The sequence below is a fragment of the Rattus norvegicus genome, chromosome 7 (assembly GCF_021556685.1).
Source record: "Rattus norvegicus strain SHRSP/BbbUtx chromosome 7, alternate assembly SHRSP_T2T, whole genome shotgun sequence".
Lineage (NCBI taxonomy): Eukaryota > Metazoa > Chordata > Mammalia > Rodentia > Muridae > Rattus > Rattus norvegicus.
The window spans coordinates 82,405,140-82,425,066 of NC_141540.1; the positions used below are offsets into that span (position 1 = coordinate 82,405,140).

At 41.5% G+C, this 19,927-nt stretch overlaps 1 protein-coding gene across 15 annotated transcripts in view; it reads left to right on the plus strand.

The window, feature by feature from the left end:
* The window catches only part of Oxr1 (oxidation resistance 1), a 434,885-nt gene that overhangs the window by 194,654 nt on the left and 220,304 nt on the right, over nucleotides 1–19,927 (plus strand). For all 15 annotated transcript variants that reach the window (NM_001197907.2, XM_087555486.1, XM_087555482.1 and 12 more), the window contains 1 exon segment: nucleotides 7,035–7,231. In NM_001197907.2, coding sequence (NP_001184836.1) covers nucleotides 7,035–7,231 — 197 coding nt within the window.

Sequence of the window (19,927 nt, forward strand, 5' to 3'; positions counted from 1 at the left end):
GTCTCTGTTTTAATCTGTGCCTCTCTCTTCCCTGCCAAGGGTATTCTTGTTCCCCTTTTAAAGAAAGAGTGAAGCATTCACATTTTGATCATCCGCCTTGAGTTTCATTTGTTCTAGGCATCTAGGGTAATTCAAGCATTTGGGCTAATAGCCACTTATCAATGAGTGCATACCATGTATGTCTTTCTGTGATTGGGTTAGCTCACTCAGGATGATGTTTTCCAGTTCCAACCATTTGCCTACGAATTTCATAAACTCGTTGTTTTTGATAGCTGAGTAATATTCCATTGTGTAGATGTACCACATTTTCTGTATCCATTCCTCTGTTGAAGGGCATCTGGGTTCTTTCCAGCTTCTGGCTATTATAAATAAGGCTGCAATGAACATAGTGGAGCACATGTCTTTTTTATATGTTGGGGCATCTTTTGGGTATATGCCCGAGAGAGGTATAGCTGGATCCTCAGGCAGTTCAATGTCCAATTTTCTGAGGATCCTCCAGACTGATTTCCAGAATGGTTGTATCAGTTTGCAATCCCACCAACAATGGAGGAGTGTTCCTCTTCCTCCACATCCTCGCCAGCATCTGTTGTCCCCTGAGTTTTTGATCTTAGCCATTTTCACTGGTGTGAGGTGAAATCTCAGGGTTGTTTTGATTTGCATTTCCCTTATGACTAAAGATGTTGAACATTTCTTTAGGTGTTTCTCAGCCATTCGGCATTCCTCAGCTGTGAATTGTTTGTTTAGCTCTGAACCCCATTTTTTAATAGGGTTATTTGTGTCCCTGCGGTCTAACTTCTTGAGTTCTTTGTATATTTTGGATATAAGGCCTCTATCTGTTGTAGGATTGGTAAAGATCTTTTCCCAATCTGTTGGTTGCCGTTTTCTCCTAACCACAGTGTCCTTTGCCTTACAGAAGCTTTGCAGTTTTATGAGATCCCATGTGTCGATTCTTGATCTTAGAGCGTAAGCCATTGGTGTTTTGTTTAGGAAATTTTTTCCAGTGCCCATGTGTTCCAGATGCTTCCCTAGTTTTTCTTCTATTAGTTTGAGTGTGTCTGCTTTGATGTGGAGGTCCTTGATCCACTTGGACTTAAGCTTTGTACAGGGTGATAAGCATGGATCGATCTGCATTCTTCTACATGTTGACCTCCAGTTGAACCAGCACCATTTGCTGAAAATGCTATCTTTTTTCCATTTGATGGTTTTGGCTCCTTTGTCAAAAATCAAGTGACCATAGGTGTGTGGGTTCATTTCTGGGTCTTCAATTCTGTTCCATTGGTCTATCTGTCTGTCTCTGTACCAATACCATGCAGTTTTTATCACTATTGCTCTGTAATACTGCTTGAGTTCAGGGATAGTGATTCCCCCTGAAGTCCTTTTATTGTTGAGGATAGCTTTAGCTATCCTGGGTTTTTTGTAATTCCAGATGAATTTGCAAATTGTTCTGTCTAACTCTTTGAAGAATTGGATTGGTATTTTGATGGGGATTGCATTGAATCTGTAGATTGCTTTTGGTAAAATGGCCATTTTTACTATATTAATCCTGCCAATCCATGAGCATGGGAGATCTTTCCATCTTCTGAGGTCTTCTTCAATTTCCTTCTTCAGTGTCTTGAAGTTCTTATTGTACAGATCTTTTACTTGCTTTGTTAAAGTCACACCGAGGTACTTTATATTATTTGGGTCTATTATGAAGGGTGTCGTTTCCCTAATTTCTTTCTCGGCTTGTTTCTCTTTTGTATAGAGGAAGGCAACTGATTGATTTGAGTTAATTTTATAACCAGCCACTTTGCTGAAGTTGTTTATCAGCTTTAGTAGTTCTCTGGTGGAACTTTTGGGATCCCTTAAATATACTATCATATCATCTGCAAATCGTGATATTTGGACTTCTTCTTTTCTGATCTGTATCCCCTTGACCTCCTTTTGTTGTCTGATTGCTCTGGCTAGAACTTCAAGAACTATATTGAATAAGTAGGGAGAGAGTGGGCAGCCTTGTCTAGTCCCTGATTTTAGTGGGATTGCTTCAAGTTTCTCTCCATTTAGTTTAATGTTAGCAACTGGTTTGCTGTATATGGCTTTTACTATGTTCAGGTATGGGCCTTGAATTCCTATTCTTTCCAGGACTTTTATCATGAAGGGGTGTTGAATTTTGTCAAATGCTTTCTCAGCGTCTAATGAAATGATCATGTGGTTTTGTTCTTTCAGTTTGTTTATATAATGGATCACGTTGATCGTTTTCTGTATATTAAACCATCCCTGCATGCCTGGGATGAAGCCTACTTGGTCATGGTGGATGATTGTTTTGATGTGCTCTTGGATTTGGTTTGCCAGAATATTGTTGAGTATTTTTCGTCGATATTCATAAGGAAAATTGGTCTGAAGTTCTCTTTCTTTGTTGGGTGTTTGTGTGGTTTAGGTATAAGAGTAATTGTGGCTTCATAGAAGGTATTCGGTAGTGATCCATCTGTTTCAATTTTGTGGAATAGTTTGGATAATATTGGTATGAGGTCTTCTATGAAGGTTTGATAGAATTCTGCACTAAACCCGTCTGGACCTGGGCTATTTTTGGTTCGGAGACCTTTAATGACTGCTTCTATTTCCTTAGGAGTTATGGGGTTGTTTAACTGGTTTATCTGTTCCTGATTTAACTTCGGTACCTGGTATCTGTCTAGGAAATTGTCCATTTCCTGAAGATTTTCAAGTTTTGTTGAATATAGGTTTTTAGTAAGATCTGATGATTTTTTGAATTTCCTCTGAATCTGTAGTTATGTCTCCCTTTTCATTTCTGATTTTGTTAATTTGGACGCACTCTCTGTGTCCTCTCGTTAGTCTGGCTAAGGGTTTATCTATCTTGTTGATTTTCTCAAAGAACCAACTTTTGGTTCTGTTGATTCTTTCTATGGTCCTTTTTGTTTCTACTTGGTTGATTTCAGCTCTGAGTTTGATTATTTCCTGCCTTCTACTCCTCCTGGGTGTATTTGCTTCTTTTTGTTCTAGAGCTTTTAGGTGTGCTGTCAAGCTGCTGACATATGCTCTTTCCTGTTTCTTTCTGCAGGCAGTCAGCGCTATGAGTTTTCCTCTTAGCACAGCTTTCATTGTGTCCCATAAGTTTGGGTATGTTGTACCTTCATTTTCATTAAATTCTAAAAAGTTTTTAATTTCTTTCTTTATTTCTTCCTTGACCAGGTTATCATTGAGTAGAGCATTGTTCAATTTCCAAGTATATGTGGTCATTCTTCCTTGATTGTTATTGAAGACCAGTTTTAGGCCGTGGTGGTCCGATAGCACGCATGGGATTATTTCTATCTTTCTGTACCTGTTGAGGCCCTTTTTTTGACCAATTATATGGTCAATTTTGGAGAAAGTACCATGAGGAGCTGAGAAGAAGGTATATCCTTTTGCTTTAGGATAGAATGTTCTATAAATATCCGTTAAGTCCATTTGGCTCATGACTTCTCTTAGTCTGTCTACATCTCTGTTTAATTTCTGTTTCCATGATCTGTCCATTGATGAGAGTGGGGTGTTGAAATCTCCCACTATTATTGTGTGAGGTGCAATGTGTGTTTTGAGCTTTAGTAAGGTTTCTTTTACGTATGTAGGTGCCCTTGTATTTGGGGCATAGATATTTAGGATTGAGAGTTCATCTTGATGGATTTTTCCTTTGATGAATATGAAGTGTCCTTCCTTATCTTTTTTGATGACTTTTAGTTGGAAATTGATTTTATTTGATATTAGAATGGCTACTCCAGCTTGCTTCTTCTGACCATTTGCTTGGAAAGTTGTTTTCCAGCCTTTCACTCTGAGGTAATGTCTGTCTTTGTCTCTGAGGTGTGTTTCCTGTAGGCAGCAGAATGCAGGGTCCTCATTGCGTATCCAGTTTGTTAATCTATGTCTTTTTATTGGGGAGTTGAGGCCATTGATGTTGAGAGATATTAAGGAATAGTGATTATTGCTTCCCGTTATATTCATATTTGGATGTGAGGTTATGTTTGTGTGCTTTCATTCTCTTTGTTTTGTTGCCAAGACGATTAGTTTCTTGCTTCTTCTAGGGTATAGTTTGCCTCCTTATGTTGGGCTTTACCATTTATTATCCTTTGTAGTGCTGGATTTGTAGAAAGATATTGTGTAAATTTAGTTTTGTCATGGAATATCTTGGTTTCTCCATCTATGTTAATTGAGAGTTTTGCAGGATACAGTAACCTGGGCTGGCATTTGTGTTTTCTTAGGTTCTGTATGACATCAATCCAGGATCTTCTGGCCTTCATAATTTCTGGCGTGATTCTGATAGGTCTGCCTTTATATGTTACTTGACCTTTTTCCCTTACTGCTTTTAATATTCTTTCTTTATTTTGTGCGTTTGGTGTTTTGACAATTATGTGACGGGAGGTGTTTCTTTTCTGGTCCAATCTATTTGGAGTTCTGTAGGCTTCTTGTATGCCTATGGGTATCTCTCTTTTTAGGTTAGGGAAGTTTTCTTCTATGATTTTGTTGAAGATATTTACTGGTCCTTTGAGCTGGGAGTCTTCACTCTCTTCTATACCTATTATCCTTAGGTTTGATCTTCTCATTGAGTCCTGGATTTCCTGTATGTTTTGGACCAGTAGCTTTTTCCGCTTTACATTATCTTTGACAGTTGAGTCAATGATTTCTATGGAATCTTCTGCTCCTGAGATTCTCTCTTCCATCTCTTGTATTCTGTTGGTGAAGCTTGTATCTACAGCTCCTTGTCTCTTCGTTTGGTTTTCTATATCCAGGGTTGTTTCCATGTGTTCTTTCTTGATTGCTTCTATTTCCATTTTTAATTCCTTCAACTGTTTGATTGTGTTTTCCTGGAATTCTTTCAGGGATTTTTGTGATTCCTCTGTGTAGGCTTCTACTTGTTTATTAATGTTTTCCTGTGTTTCCCTAAGGGAGTTCTTCACGTCTTTCTTGAAGTCCTCCAGCATCATGATCAAAAATGATTTTGAAACTAGATCTTGCTTTTCTGGTGTGTTTGGATATTCCATGTTTGTTTTGGTGGGAGAATTGGGCTCCGATGATGCCATGTAGTCTTGGTTTCTGTTGGTAGGGTTCCTGCGCTTGCCTCTCGCCATCAGATTATCTCTAGTGTTACTTTGTTCTGCTATTTCTGACAGTGGCTAGACTGTCGTATAAGCCTGTGTGTCAGGAGTGCTGTAGACCTGTTTTCCTCTCTTTCAGTCAGTTATGGGGACAGAGTGTTCTGCTTTCGGGCGTGTAGTTTTTCCTCTCTACAGGTCTTCAGCTGTTCCTGTGGGCCTGTGTCTTGAGTTCACCAGGCAGCTTTCTTGCAGCAGAAAAGTTGGTCTTACCTGTGGTCCCGAGGCTCAAGTTCGCTTGTGGGGTGCTGCCCACGGGCTCTCTGCGGCGGCAGCAACCAGGAAGATATGTGCCACCCCTTCAGGGAGCTTCAGTGCACCAGGGTTCCAGATGGCATTTGGTGTTTTCCTCTGGCGTCCGAGATGTATGTACAGAGAGCAGTCTCTTCTGGTTTCCCAGGCTTGTCTACCTCTCTGAAGGTTTAGCTCTTCCTCCCACGGGATTTGGGTGCAGAGAACTGTTTATCCGGTCTGTTTCCTTCAGGTTCCGGCGGTGTCTCAGGCAGGGGTCCTGCAGCTCCTGGGCCCTCCCCCACGGGAGCCCAGAGGCCTTATACAGTTTCCTCTTGGGCCGGGGATGTGGGCAGGGGTGGGCAGTGTTGGTGGTCTCTTCTGTTCTGCAGCCTCAGGAGTGCCCACCTGACCAGGCGGTGAGGTCTCTTTCCCACGGGGTCTGGGAGCAGAGAGCTGCTGCGGGCCGGGATCCAGGAAATACTTTTTAAGTTGGCGTATTTGCTTTCAGAATCATTAAAGCAAGCCAAGCTTAATAATACTAGTTGTGAGTTTAAAACATTTGAATGTTTGAATTGAACTCCTAATTCACAGTAATTTTTACAATCTCAATATCTACATGAATGCACAAAATATCTTGAAGATAACCTTGACTTTTCACATTAAACCTTGACTCCTCTTAAGATGTACAAGTGGGACAAATGTTTATTATCACTGGGTATGTGCAAAGGGATGGTGTAAATGCTCTCATTTTACATTAACATAATGTGGCAGGTTAAGCTAAAACTCACTAGTAGTTGGAGTTGATTGGTCAATGGATATTGTCCTGGCCATGCAAACAAGAGGACCACAGTACAAACCTCAAACCCTCTTAGAATCCAAATGGAGGACGGCAGCTCACCTGCCTTTCCAAAACATGAAGGACAGGAACAGGGGACCTCTGGCAAGCTGGAAAATGAGATCAGCTGAATCTGTGAGATTTGTGTTCAGCAAGACAGCCTGTCTTAGCAAATGAGGTGGAGAGCCATCAAGGAAATTATTGATGTCAGCTTGTCTTACCATTGCACATGGGTGCATATGCACCAGCACACACCTGCACATGTGCGCACGCACATACACTCACACACACACACACACATACACACACACACACACACACACACACACTTGCGTGCACACACCATACATGAGAAAGAAAAAAGGTGTTAGTATATTAGTTAAAATATAATCACTTTATATTTTGCTGAATTGCAATTACTCATTATAACTAAATTTAATCTCAAGGTCTTTCTGACTCAGCTTCTGACGTTCTGATTGTGAGTGTGGCCACCATTACTGGATCAAGCGCATTTCTTTCATCTGCCCACTACATGTTGTTTGCTCTCACTAAAATAATAGGACTCTTCCATCACATCGTATTTTGATATATCTTAATGAGTCGTTCAAAATAATTAGACAGAATAATTTTTCTAATTAGTTTAACCATTTTTCTAATTGGCCTAATACCTCTTTAACTAAATTATCTTAAAACGTTAGAGGGAAGTTTTGTAACTTCTAAACAGACCAGGTTCTGATTGAAGAGCAGAGAAACTCTAGTGCTAACAGTAACAGGTCTTGCTGCCAATAACCGTGCGCCAAGCATCTCTTGAGTCAGCATTCACAGTGTGTGGTATTCTCCATCTCTAGGTTGAAGAAAAAGTCCCAGTCAGTGGATATTACTGCTCCAGGGTTCAACCCTTTGGGTGGTGCAGGGAAGCAAGCACCACAAGCCAGCAAACCCCCAGCACCCAAGACTCCCATCATAGAAGAAGAACAGAACAACTCGGCAAACACCCAGAAGCATCCTTCCAGGAAAAGTGAGCTGAAGAGGTTCTATACCATTGGTGAGTGCATGGGGTTTTACCAGTGAACTTGTGTCTCTTAGCTTTGCAGATGCAGGACTTGCTTAAAGTTAACTGATTCCTTGTTGCATAATCGTGTGTCTTCCTGATGGTTTATGTGGACATTTTCTTACATGGTCTAAACAGGGAGATGAAAGATGCAAAACTACTAAAATCTTCAACAAAGTTGGGTAAGAAAATGCAGTCAGTGGCCATCTCTAGCTGAACAGAGGGGATTTTTTTTTCAGATTTTAACCTTATGCGTCACTATTTTCATTTTAGCCATCCTCAGCCCACAGTGTTCTTATATTTTGCTTTTGTTCTTTTCATTTTTCCCTCTGGGCTTCTAGGTCTCTGACCCTGTTCTGTCAGGTTGTAAAAACAGTGGCTGATGTCAGCTTATCGCAGAGCCATTATGAAGGGAGAAAGTTATTGTGTTCTGAGGAACAACAATTTACATTGGAGAGCTCTTTTGGACTTCTCCCATTATAAACTTCAGGGGTAGAGAGTCCAGAAGTAATCATATCAGAAAACAGTAAGCTGTGAACAGGGTCCTGTAGTTATTAGGCTCCTGTGTCCCCAAACAGAAGAGTGCTCAGGAATTTCGAACTTTGCTGGAGACTGTTATATAACAGGACATCGAGCTGAAAAATTCAGTATACGTGCCTTTCCAGTAGGTCTTTGAATAAAGGATCTTTCAAAAGTAACAGCTTACAGCATTACAAGCAAATTTAAGATGAAAGGCTTTGTATGTGGATACACGGAAGGTGGTAAGTTGAGCATATGAGGTAGGAAGATGGCTACTTAGTCCTGCATGCTCCTTAATTTGGAGGAATTCGGTTATGTTTGACCAAAATAGTGGAAGCTGAGGCTTTAGTTAATTAAAATGCTATTGGGGAAGTTGAATATTTCTAACACCTGCAACCCCACAACCTCAATATGAGGTATTTGCCTGAAAAAGGCAATATTTTTCTCATGTATTTCAGACTTTTAATATATATTTATACATTCATATATACATTGAATATTTTATATGTATACATTATAATCAGGAAAGTAGGTTTCTAGTTCTAAAATCCAGGGCATGTTCTCATTTCTTATGAGTCATTGCTTCCTTCAAGCTTGACAAAATGCCTCACGTGGGCTGTGTGCTTTGCCGGTTGAGACTGGTTTCTGTTACTTCCACTTCAACTCATCCTTGGTCTTCTCATAGCTTTCCTTGTTCTGATTAATGTTTTCATGGCTTAAAAAAAATAACAGGTAGAAAACACAGTGTTCTAAGGACTATGTATCATCAAACACTTTTGATTGATGTAAGGCAGTATAGCAGATAGGTGCATATTTTCACTTTCAAAACTTAATGTTAGCATAGTTCAAAAATGAATCAGCCAGAAAATCCCATAAGGCATGTGTCACTGCCTGTTTGCCAGGGTCCTTTGCGCCTGCTGTTTGTCACATATGCAACCTTCCATACCTTTCTGATTTATGAACTGATTAGGAAGAGTAAGTGTTTTGCCTTCAAGAAATAAACTCTATCTTATAAACCCCATATTCCATGTAAATAAGACAAAAAGGGAGAGACACTAACAAGCTTGACCATAATGGATAAAAAAATTAAGACTATATAAAAATAAGAGTCTAAAGGTTAAATTTCAAGGCAGAAAAGTAAGCTGTGGGTATTTATTTGTTTTTTTAATTGATTCTGTGTACATGCATGTGCACACATTTATAGGGTGTACTTATCTACCTATGTGTGTACAAGCTTTTACATGTGTGTAGTGGGTGCACTGGCCTGTGCACACACACTTGTGCACATATGTATTGGCTGTACTTACTTGTGTGTATGTGTGTGTGCCTCTGCATGTGTGTATTGGCTGTACTTGTTGTGTGTGTACATCCTTGCCCATGTATATGTTGAGTAGACCTACCTGTGTGTGTACATGGAAATCCAGAGACTGACTTCAAGTGTCCTTTTATTGTTCTTCATTTCACTTTATGAAACAGGATGTCACCAAGACTGGCAATTCCCTGGTATCTGCTTATCTCTAAGCAGCAGTGTTAGAGGTGTATCCTACCACACCTAATTGTTGTGTAGTTGCTGGGGATCTGAACTCTCATGCTTGCACTGAAGGCATTTCACCCAGAGCAATCATCCCAGCCTCCTGGCAAATTTTTAATTAATGAATTTGCAACGGTTTGATTTATTACCAGTTTCAAAAACATGTTTAATTACTGTGTTGAAAGAGTTGTTTGGATTCTCAGCTTTAATGTGTCTATATAACCTCTCTTCTAATTTGGCTCTTTTTTTTTAAAAAAAGGATTAATTTATTTACTATATCTGTCTTCAGATACACCAGAAGAGGACATCAGATGTCATTATAGATGGTTGTGAGCCACTCTGGGGTTGCTGGGATTTGAACTCAGGACCTCTGGAAGACCCGAAAGTGCTCTTTTTTTTTTTTAATTAACTTGAGTATTTCTTATATACATTTCAAGTGTTATTCCCTTTCCCGGTTTCCGGGCAAACATCCCCCTCCCCCCTCCCCTTCCTTATGAGTGTTCCCCTCCCAACCCTCCCCCCATTGCCGCCCTCCCCCCATAGTCTAGTTCACTGGGGGTTCAGTCTTAGCAGGACCCAGAGCTTCACCTTCCACTGGTGCTCTTACTAGGATATTCATTGCTACCTATGGGGTCAGAGTCCAGGGTCAGTCCATGTATAGTCTTTAGGTAGTAGCTTAGTCACTGGAAGCTCTGGTTGCTTGACATTGTTGTACTTTTGGGGTCTTGAGCCCCTTCAAGCTCTTCCAGTTCTTTCTCTGATTCCTTCAACGGGGGACCTATTCTCAGTTCAGTGGTTTGCTGCTGGCATTCGCCTCTGTATTTGCTGTATTCTGGCTGTGTCTCTCAGGAGCGATCTACATCCGGCTCCTGTCGGTCTGCACTTCTTTGCTTCATCCATCTTGTCTAATTGGGTGGCTGTATATGTATGGGCCACATGTGGGGCAGGCTCTGAATGGGTGTTCCTTCAGTCTCTGTTTTAATCTTTGCCTCCCCCTTCCCTGCCAAAGGTATAATTTTTCCTCATTTAAAGAAGGAGTGAAGCATTCACACTTTGATCATCCGTCTTGAGTTTCGTTTGTTCTAGGGATCTAGGGTAATTCAAGCATTTGGGCTAATAGCCACTTATCAATGAGTGCATACCATGTATGTCTTTCTGTGATTGGGTTAGCTCACTCAGGATGATATTTTCCAGTTCCAACCATTTGCCTACGAATTTCATAAAGTCGTTGTTTTTGATAGCTGAGTAATATTCCATTGTGTAGATGTACCACATTTTCTGTATCCATTCCTCTGTTGAAGGGCATCTGGGTTCTTTCCAGTTTCTGGCTATTATAAATAAGGCTGCGATGAACATAATGGAGCACGTGTCTCTTTTATATGTTGAGGCATGTTTTGGGTATATGCCCAAGAGAGGTATAGCTGGATCCTCAGGCAGTTCAATGTCCAATTTTCTGAGGATCCTCCAGACTGATTTCCAGAATGGTTTTACCAGTCTGCAATCCCACCAACAATGGAGGAGTGTTCCTCTTTCTCCACATCCTCGCCAGCAACTGCTGTGACCTGAGTTTTTGATCTTAGCCATTCTCAATGGTGTGAGGTGAAATCTCAGGTTGTTTTGATTTGCATTTCCCTTATGACTAAAGATGTTGAACATTTCTTTAGGTGTTTCTCAGCCATTCGGCATTCCTCAGCTGTGAATTCTTTGTTTAGCTCTGAACCCCATTTTTTAATAGGGTTATTTGTTTCCCTGCGGTCTAACTTCTTGAGTTCTTCGTATATTTTGGATATAAGGCCTCTATCTGTTGTAGGATTGGTAAAGATCTTTTCCCAATCTGTTGGTTGCCGTTTTGTCCTAACCACAGTGTCCTTTGCCTTACAGAAGCTTTGCAGTTTTATGAGATCCCATTTGTCGATTCTTGATCTTAGAGCATAAGCCATTGGTGTTTTGTTCGGGAAATTTTTTCCAGTACCCATGTGTTCCAGATGCTTCCCTAGTTTTTCTTCTATTAGTTTGAGTGTGTCTGCTTTGATGTGGAGGTCCTTGATCCACTTGGACTTAAGCTTTGTACAGGGTGATAAGCATGGATCGATCTGCATTCTTCTACATGTTGCCCTCCAGTTGAACCAGCACCATTTGCTGAAAATGCTATCTTTTTTCTGTTTGATGGTTTTGGCTCCTTTGTCAAAAATCAAGTGACCATAGGTGTGTGGGTTCATTTCTGGGTCTTCAATTCTATTCCACTGGTCTATCTGTCTGTCTCTGTACCAATACCATGCAGTTTTTATCACTATTGCTCTGTAATACTGCTTGAGTTCAGGGATAGTGATTCCCCCTGAAGTCCTTTTATTGTTGAGGATAGCTTTAGCTATCCTGGGTTTTTTGTTATTCCAGATGAATTTGCAAATTGTTCTGTCTAACTCTTTGAAGAATTGGATTGGTATTTTGATGGGGATTGCATTGAATCTGTAGATTGCTTTTGGTAAAATGGCCATTTTTACTATATTAATCCTGCCAATCCATGAGCATGGGAGATCTTTCCATCTTCTGAGGTCTTCTTCAATTTCTTTCCTCAGTGTCTTGAAGTTCTTATTGTACAGATCTTTTACTTGCTTGGTTAAATTCACACGGAGGTACTTTATATTATTTGGGTCTATTATGAAGGGTGTCGTTTCCCTAATTTCTTTCTCGGCTTGTTTCTCTTTTGTATAGAGGAAGGCAACTGATTTATTTGAGTTAATTTTATACCCAGCCACTTTGCTGAAGTTGTTTATCAGCTTTAGTAGTTCTCTGGTGGAACTTTTGGGATCACTTAAATATACTATCATGTCATCTGCAAATAGTGATATTTTGACCTCTTCTTTTCCGATCTGTATCCCCTTGATCTCCTTTTGTTGTCTGATTGCTCTGGCTAGAACTTCAAGAACTATATTGAATAAGTAGGGAGAGAGTGGGCAGCCTTGTCTAGTCCCTGATTTTAGTGGGATTGCTTCAAGTTTCTCTCCATTTAGTTTAATGTTAGCAACTGGTTTGCTGTATATGGCTTTTACTATGTTTAGGTATGGGCCTTGAATTCGTATTCTTTCCAGGACTTTTATCATGAAGGGGTGTTGAATTTTGTCAAATGCTTTCTCAGCATCTAATGAAATGATCATGTGGATCTGTTCTTTCAGTGGTGTCTCAGGCAGGGTTCCTGCCGCTCCTGGGACCTCCCCCACGGGAGCCCAGAGGCCTTATACAGTTTCCTCTTGGGCCAGAGATGTGGGCAGGGGTGGGCAGTGTTGGTGGTCTCTTCCGCTCTGCAGCCTCAGGAGTGCCCACCTGACCAGGCGGTTGGGTCTCTCTCTCACAGGGTCTGGGGGCAGAGAGCTGCTGCGGGCCGGGATCCGCGGGTCTAATTTCTTTCTTTATTTCTTCCTTGACCAGGTTATCATTGAGTAGAGCATTGTTCAATTTCCAAGTATATGTGGGCATTCTTCCCTTATTGTTATTGAAGACCAGTTTTAGGCCGTGGTGGTCCGATAGCACGCATGGGATTATTTCTATCTTTCTGTACCTGTTGAGGCCCATTTTTTGACCAATTATATGGTCAATTTTGGAGAAAGTACCATGAGGAGCTGAGAAGAAGGTATATCCTTTTGCTTTAGGACAGAATGTTCTATAAATATCCGTTAAGTCCATTTGGCTCATGACTTCTCTTAGTCTGTCGACATCACTGTTTAATTTGTTTCCATGATCTGTCTATTGATGAGAGTGGGGTGTTGAAATCTCCCACTATCATTGTGTGAGGTGCAATGTGTGTTTTGAGCTTTAGTAAGGTTTCTTTTACGTATGTAGGTGCCCTTGTATTTGGGGCATAGATCTTTAGGATTGAGAGTTCATCTTGGTGGATTTTTCCTTTGATGAATATGAAGTGTCCTTCCTTATCTTTTTTGATGACTTTTAGTTGGAAATTGATTTTATTTGATATTAGAATGGCTACTCCAGCTTGCTTCTTCTGACCATTTGCTTGGAAAGTTGTTTTCCAGCCTTTCACTCTGAGGTAGTGTCTGTCTTTGTGTCTGAGGTGTGTTTCCTGTAGGCAGCAGAATGCAGGGTCCTCATTGCGTATCCAGTTTGTTAATCTATATCTTTTTATTGGGGAGTTGAGGCCATTGATATTGAGAGATATTAAGGAATAGTGATTATTGCTTCCCGTTATATTCATATTTGGATGTGAGGTTATGTTTGTGTGCTTTCATTCTCTTTGTTTTGTTGCCAAGGCGAATAGTTTCTTGCTTCTTCTAGGGTATAGCTTGCCTCCTTATGTTGGGCTTTACCATTTATTATCCTTTGTAGTGCTGGATTTGTAGAAAGATATTGTGTAAATTTGGTTTTGTCATGGAATATCTTGGTTTCTCCATCAATGTTAATTGAGAGTTTTGCTGGATACAGTAACCTGGGCTGGCATTTGTGTTCTCTAAGGGTCTGTATGACATCAGTCCAGGATCTTCTGGCCTTCATAGTTTCTGGCGAGAAGTCTGGTGTGATTCTGATAGGTCTGCCTTTATATGTTACTTGACCTTTTTCCCTTACTGCTTTTAATATTCTTTCTTTATTTTGTGCGTTTGGTGTTTTGACAATTATGTGACGGGAGGTGTTTCTTTTCTGGTCCAATCTATTTGGAGTTCTGTAGGCTTCTTGTATGCCTATGGGTATCTCCTTTTTTAGGTTAGGGAAGTTTTCTTCTATGATTTTGTTGAAGATATTTACTGGTCCTTTGAGCTGGGAGTCTTCACTCTCTTCTATACCTATTATCCTTAGGTTTGATCTTCTCATTGAGTCCTGGATTTCCTGTATGTTTTGGACCAGTAGCTTTTTCCGCTTTACATTATCTTTGACAGTTGAGTCAATGATTTCTATGGAATCTTCTGCTCCTGAGATTCTCTCTTCCATCTCTTGTATTCTGTTGGTGAAGCTTGTATCTACAGCTCCTTGTCTCTTCTTTTGGTTTTCTATATCCAGGGTTGTTTCCATGTGTTCTTTCTTGATTGCTTCTATTTCCATTTTTAATTCCTTCAACTGTTTGATTGTGTTTTCCTGGAATTCTTTCAGGGATTTTTGTGTCTCCTCTCTATGGGCTTCTACTTGTTTATTTATGTTTTCCTGGAATTCTTTCAGGGATTTTTGTGTCTCCTCTCTATGGGCTTCTACTTGTTTATTTATGTTTTCCTGGAATTCTTTCAGGCATTTTTGCGATTCCTCTCTGTAGGCTTCTACTTGTTCTCTAAGGGAGTTCTTCACGTCTTTCTTGAAGTCCTCCAGCATCATGATCAAAAATGATTTTGGAACTAGATCTTGCTTTTCTGGTGTGTTTGGATATTCCATGTTTGTTTTGATGGGAGAATTGGGCTCCGATGGTGCCATGTAGTCTTGGTTTCTGTTGCTTGGGTTCCTGCGCTTGCCTCTCGCCATCAGATTATCTCTAGTGTTACTTTGTTCTGCTATTTCTGACAGTGGCTAGACTGTCGTATAAGCCTGTGTATCAGGAGTGCTGTAGACCTGTTTTCCTCTCTTTCAGTCAGTTATGGGGACAGAGTGTTCTGCTTTCGGGCGTGTAGTTTTTCCTCTCTACAGGTCTTCAGCTGTTCCTGTGGGCCTGTGTCTTGAGTTCACCAGGCAGCTTTCTTGCAGCAGAAAAGTTGGTCTTACCTGTGGTCCCGAGGCTCAAGTTCGCTCGTGGGGTGCTGCCCACGGGCTCTCTGCAGCGGCAGCAACCAGGAAGACCTGTGCCGCCGTTTCCAGGAGCTTCAGTGCACCAGGGGTCCAGATGGTCTTGGCTTTTTCCTCTGGCATCCGAGATGTGTGTGCAGAGAGCAGTCTCTTCTGGTTTCCCAGGCTTGTCTGCCTCTCTGAAGGTTCAGCTCTCCCTCCCACGGGATTTGGGTGCAGAGAACTGTTTATCCGGTCTGTTTCCCTCAGGTTCCGGTGGTGTCTCAGGCAGGGGTCCTGCAGCTCCTGGGCCCTCCCCCACGGGAGCCCAGAGGCCTTATACAGTTTCCTCTTGGGTGAGGGATGTGGGCAGGGGTGAGCAGTGTTGATGGTCTCTTCCGCTCTGCAGCCTCAGGAGTGCCCACCTGACCAGGCGGTTGGGTCTCTCTCTCACAGGGTCTGGGGGCAGAGAGCTGCTGTGAGCCGGGATCCGCGGGTGTGGGACTTCCGGTAAACACAGAACGTGCCCGGTCCTAGAGGAATTCTGCTTCCGTGTGTCCCAAGCTCACCAGGCAGCTTTCTTGCAGCAGAAAAGTTGGTCTTACCTGTGGTCCCGGGGCTCAAGTTCGCTCGTGGGGTGCTGCCCACGGGCTCTCTGCAGCGGCAGCAACCAGGAAGACCCTAATTTGGCTCTTAAAACATTTTTTCGACTAAAATATATCAACTATGTAACTGAAAGTTCATTTCATAAAACAAATCCATTTCAGTATCCCTTCATTTAAAAAGTACTGTTAGTACAAAACAGCAGCATTTTAAAACCCTGTGTGCTAAGGTTCTTCATGAGTAGAGCAGAAAGGACAAACATATATTTAATGGGGATTTATTAGAGTGACTTACAGACTGTGGTCCAGCCTGTCTAACAATGGCCATCTACTGATAGAAAGTCCAAGATTCCAGTAGTTCTTCAGTCCGAAAGTCTGGGTGTCTCAGCTGGTCTTCAGTATACTCCAGAATTCCAAAGAAGTGGGCCCTAGTGCCAGAGAAGGAATGAACTGTCCAGTGCATGCCAGAACAAGCAGGCAAACAGCAAAAGTTTCTTTCTTCCATGTTCTGTATCTAGGCTGCCATCGGAAGGTGAAGCCCAGATTTAAGGTCAAATTTCTTCCCTCAAAGAGTCAGAACCTAGTGTGGGTCTTCACATTTCTAAAGATTCAATCAAGAGAAATCCCTCACAGGTACACCCAGACACTGGGCTTCCAGCTAATTATAGATGGAGTGGGGTTGACAACGATGAATAGCCGTCATGTGATCAATTAGTAATTTCATATTCCAAAATAAAATAAGCCCCTATATCCTATCTCTGTTATATTCTGTCTTTACAGATGAGGAATCATGTCTTAAGGATGCAAAAGATGTAGTCATGAGCTATGGACGACAGGCTTTGCAAGCAAAATTCATTTCACATTTTAGCACTGAAGAGGCAAAACTGTCACTGAACAGGAGGCCAGCCCTTCCTCACAGGGGTTGAATAGAGGTATTCTATGGGTGACATAGTGCCAGGACATTTTAGGAGGTGTCTTGAATAATCGTATGGAAAGAAACTATGCCAATCAAGCTGTAGACCAGCCAGCTAATCTGCCCTTTCTTTGAAGAATATCTTTCAGCATCTCAATTCAGGGTTTGTACAACTGAAAATCCCAGGGAGCCCTCTGGTGGCACAATGCAGTACTACAACCAAGTTGATCTATGGCCCTCTACAGTTCTTTACAGTCAAGTATAGTTGAATCAAGGAAACCAGAAATGTGTGTGTGTGTTCAAATATGCAGAAGTGAATTTTGGATGTTAACAAGAGCTAGAACAATTTGAAGTGCCTCTTTAGGTTAATGAGAGATGTAAGTAGCTTCTCTAGGAATTGATTTTTGACCTCAGTCACTTTTCACAAACTTCCGTGAAAGCATCGAATTCCTGAGAGAACTTTAAGAAATAGAATATGTCCTCTTTGCACTCATGACTGCCTTCTGTCCTTAATTAATCCTCATAGAAGGTGTTTGTTAAAAGTAACATCAAATCAAAAATTGATAGCATGCAAACTCACTTTTATGGAATAGGTATTCAGAAATTTCACTTATTTAGAATACGTTGGGAAAGCTACCCTGTCTCTACAAAGCCTGAATCTTCATTTGAACCTTTAAAAAGGAAAAAGAAGTCACTAGGTGAGTACTGAGTCTTAGGTAAGAGAGTTTTCTGTTGGCCTTGCCCAACAATGGTAATCCTCAACAAGTGATTTGCCTCTGACGTTTTCAACTGAGCACGAACAGTTCAACAGCGTCAGCAGTCCGTACGGCACAGCTAAGATTTGTTCAGGGTCTCACGAGACTGAAGTCAGCACATTGGCTAGGCTTGCATGACTTTGCTTAGGGGTGGAGATGTCTTTAAACTCCTTCCTGTGGGTTTGAGTCAAGTCCATGATACTGTAGAACTCTGCTGCAATGGTCCCTGCTAGTTGACAGGCAGGGTCCACTCTTAGTTCTGAGATGCCACTTGCCTACTTTACCATGTAAGTCCCTCTGTCTCTGAGCCTGATCATTCTGTGTCCAGCTCCCTACCTCTCCCATCTTCCTGTTGCATAGCCAAACCAAGAGCATTTCCTGCTCTAAAGGACACCTGAAATTAGTCTATTCTCCCCGCCCTATCTTCCTGGCCACATAACCTCACTGTAGAAGGGAGTAAGCCCATCCTATTCCCAGTGATAAACACCAAGTAGGTGGGATGCCAGAGGGGCAGGGATATGGAGACTTGCTTCAGAATCCTTCTGACAAATTTTATGTACCTCCAGTGAATTCACACTCAAATACCAACGCAGCTCAAACAAAGATCCCAAAAAATATATGCTGTATTACCATTTCTGATGTTCTTATTCTAGCCTGTTTTGTTTTTCAAATAAAATCTCAACTCACAAAGTTGGTTTCCTAGTCTGTTATTGACTTATTCGAGCCCCACACTTTGAACAATATCACTGGGCTGGTTAGAGAACCTCCAATGTTTAAAATTCTGTTTAAAAAATATAATTGTTAATTAGAACTAGAATTAAAAAGAAAAGCACCACCTTGGCAGACTCGCTGTAATGGGTAACTAGATGAAAAAAAGGTGGAGAATTTTTTTTGCTTCAATATTTGTTTGTGCTTAACAATATTCCAAAGCTTACCAGTATATGTTCAACAATTGCATTCTTTGAAGCCATAGCCTTCACTTAAAGAATGTGAAGCAAACTGTAGACTCAGAGGTAATTCTACTACCCTTAGTTCAGAGAATCACCTACAGACTTCTGAGGGTTTTGTTTGTTAGTTTGGTCAGATTTGGCATAAAGGTAGTGAAGAAAGCTGTACTTAACAAATCCAAAGCTAAGTTATCCCTCCCTCTAGAGCTAGGGTAGCTCTGTGATGTATTTGCTCCTTGATGGTAGGGAATTCACATCATCATCAGCTTCTGTGGCCATTGCAGAAAGGAACCGGTGCCTTTTCCATACTTGAGATGTTTACTTCACAGGAATTAGTACAGCTCTGGGGCAGATAGGTCTGCAATTGGTCATTTAGTGAGACACAAACAATGACTCGTCCTGACCAATGCTTGCTTTGCAAAAGCTGTACCAGAGACACCTCTCAGGATGAAGCTAACCTGAGAGACAGCCTGGCGTTCTCCTGAGTCACATGCTCATCTATGGACGTGGGATACCAGTCCTCTATGGCCGGTTTCAGTGTACAGTGGGCAGTCAAACGCAAGGCAAAGTGTTGTTAAGGTTTTCCTGAGGCAGAACTGGACAGAGGAGACAGGCTTAGAGAGCTGTAGAGTTGCAAAGACGCAGAGATCACACGCGGAGGTTCTTTACTGGTTCCACAACCACAGGGTCTAGCACCACACTCCCCCTTATCTTTCCACAAATACCTGTTGCCCTTACCTTCTTGTTTTGACATATCTGCCTCTGTACTTGGCCTTGGTCATTACGAGAAGTGAGTGTACAGTGCACATTTTTAAGGGCCAAGTCAAAGTTAGGGTGTGCTAGGGGAATAGGGAAAGGTTTCCATGTGGCTCTTGCCCTTCTCCACAGAGAGGAAGAAGTAGAAGTTAGTCATAATACAAATGAACAGCTTGGGAAGCACCTCGGTGTTAAAGAACAAGGAGAGGCCTGGAAAGGAGGATGAAGATGTCATCCCATGTAAATACCTACAGGAGCGGAGTCCTCTACTATAGCCTTTGCTGTGGAAATACCACCTGCCAGCTCCCGGGGTGTGTTTTGGGGGGATGGTGGGGGGGTGTGGGGGGATGACATCATAGAACCCAGCTCCTCTGTCCATGTGGTTTTCAAATAGGTCACATTTTGAGATTCCTTGGCTGACATATGTTGAATTTGTGCCTCGGAAAGTCCTCAGTTGAGTTTCTGCCCAGCTTCACATTGCAATGTAGGACAGACAGCCTACCAACCGCTTAGTAACAACAATTTTTTTTCTCGTAGATCAACCTTTGCCTTCTATTCCAAGCTAATCTCTGACCCCCCAGTACCTGACCCTGGTTAGAACCACCTATGATCAGTCATTTAAAATTCCTGCTACTCAGCCTTTCCAGTTACAGTCAGAAAAATTGATTCTGGGTTTATCTAGGGAATGTATATAAATATCCAACGTTTCTACTTATATCTATTCTCTAATGAATCTATTTATCTATTAATTCAGCAAAAATTACTGACTGTTGCTGGGAATGTAAAAGGAAACAAGACCAAATCCACTGTTGTGCACCCCTAGTCCAGTAAGGCAGATGAGCAGTGAATATATGATCAGATTGTCATGGGATGGTAGTTTAAAAAAACAAAAACAAAAAACAAACAGTACAGCAGGTTAATGGAGAACGGTGACTGGTTCTTCATGAAAATGTGTTTAAATATTATGCAGTTGTTA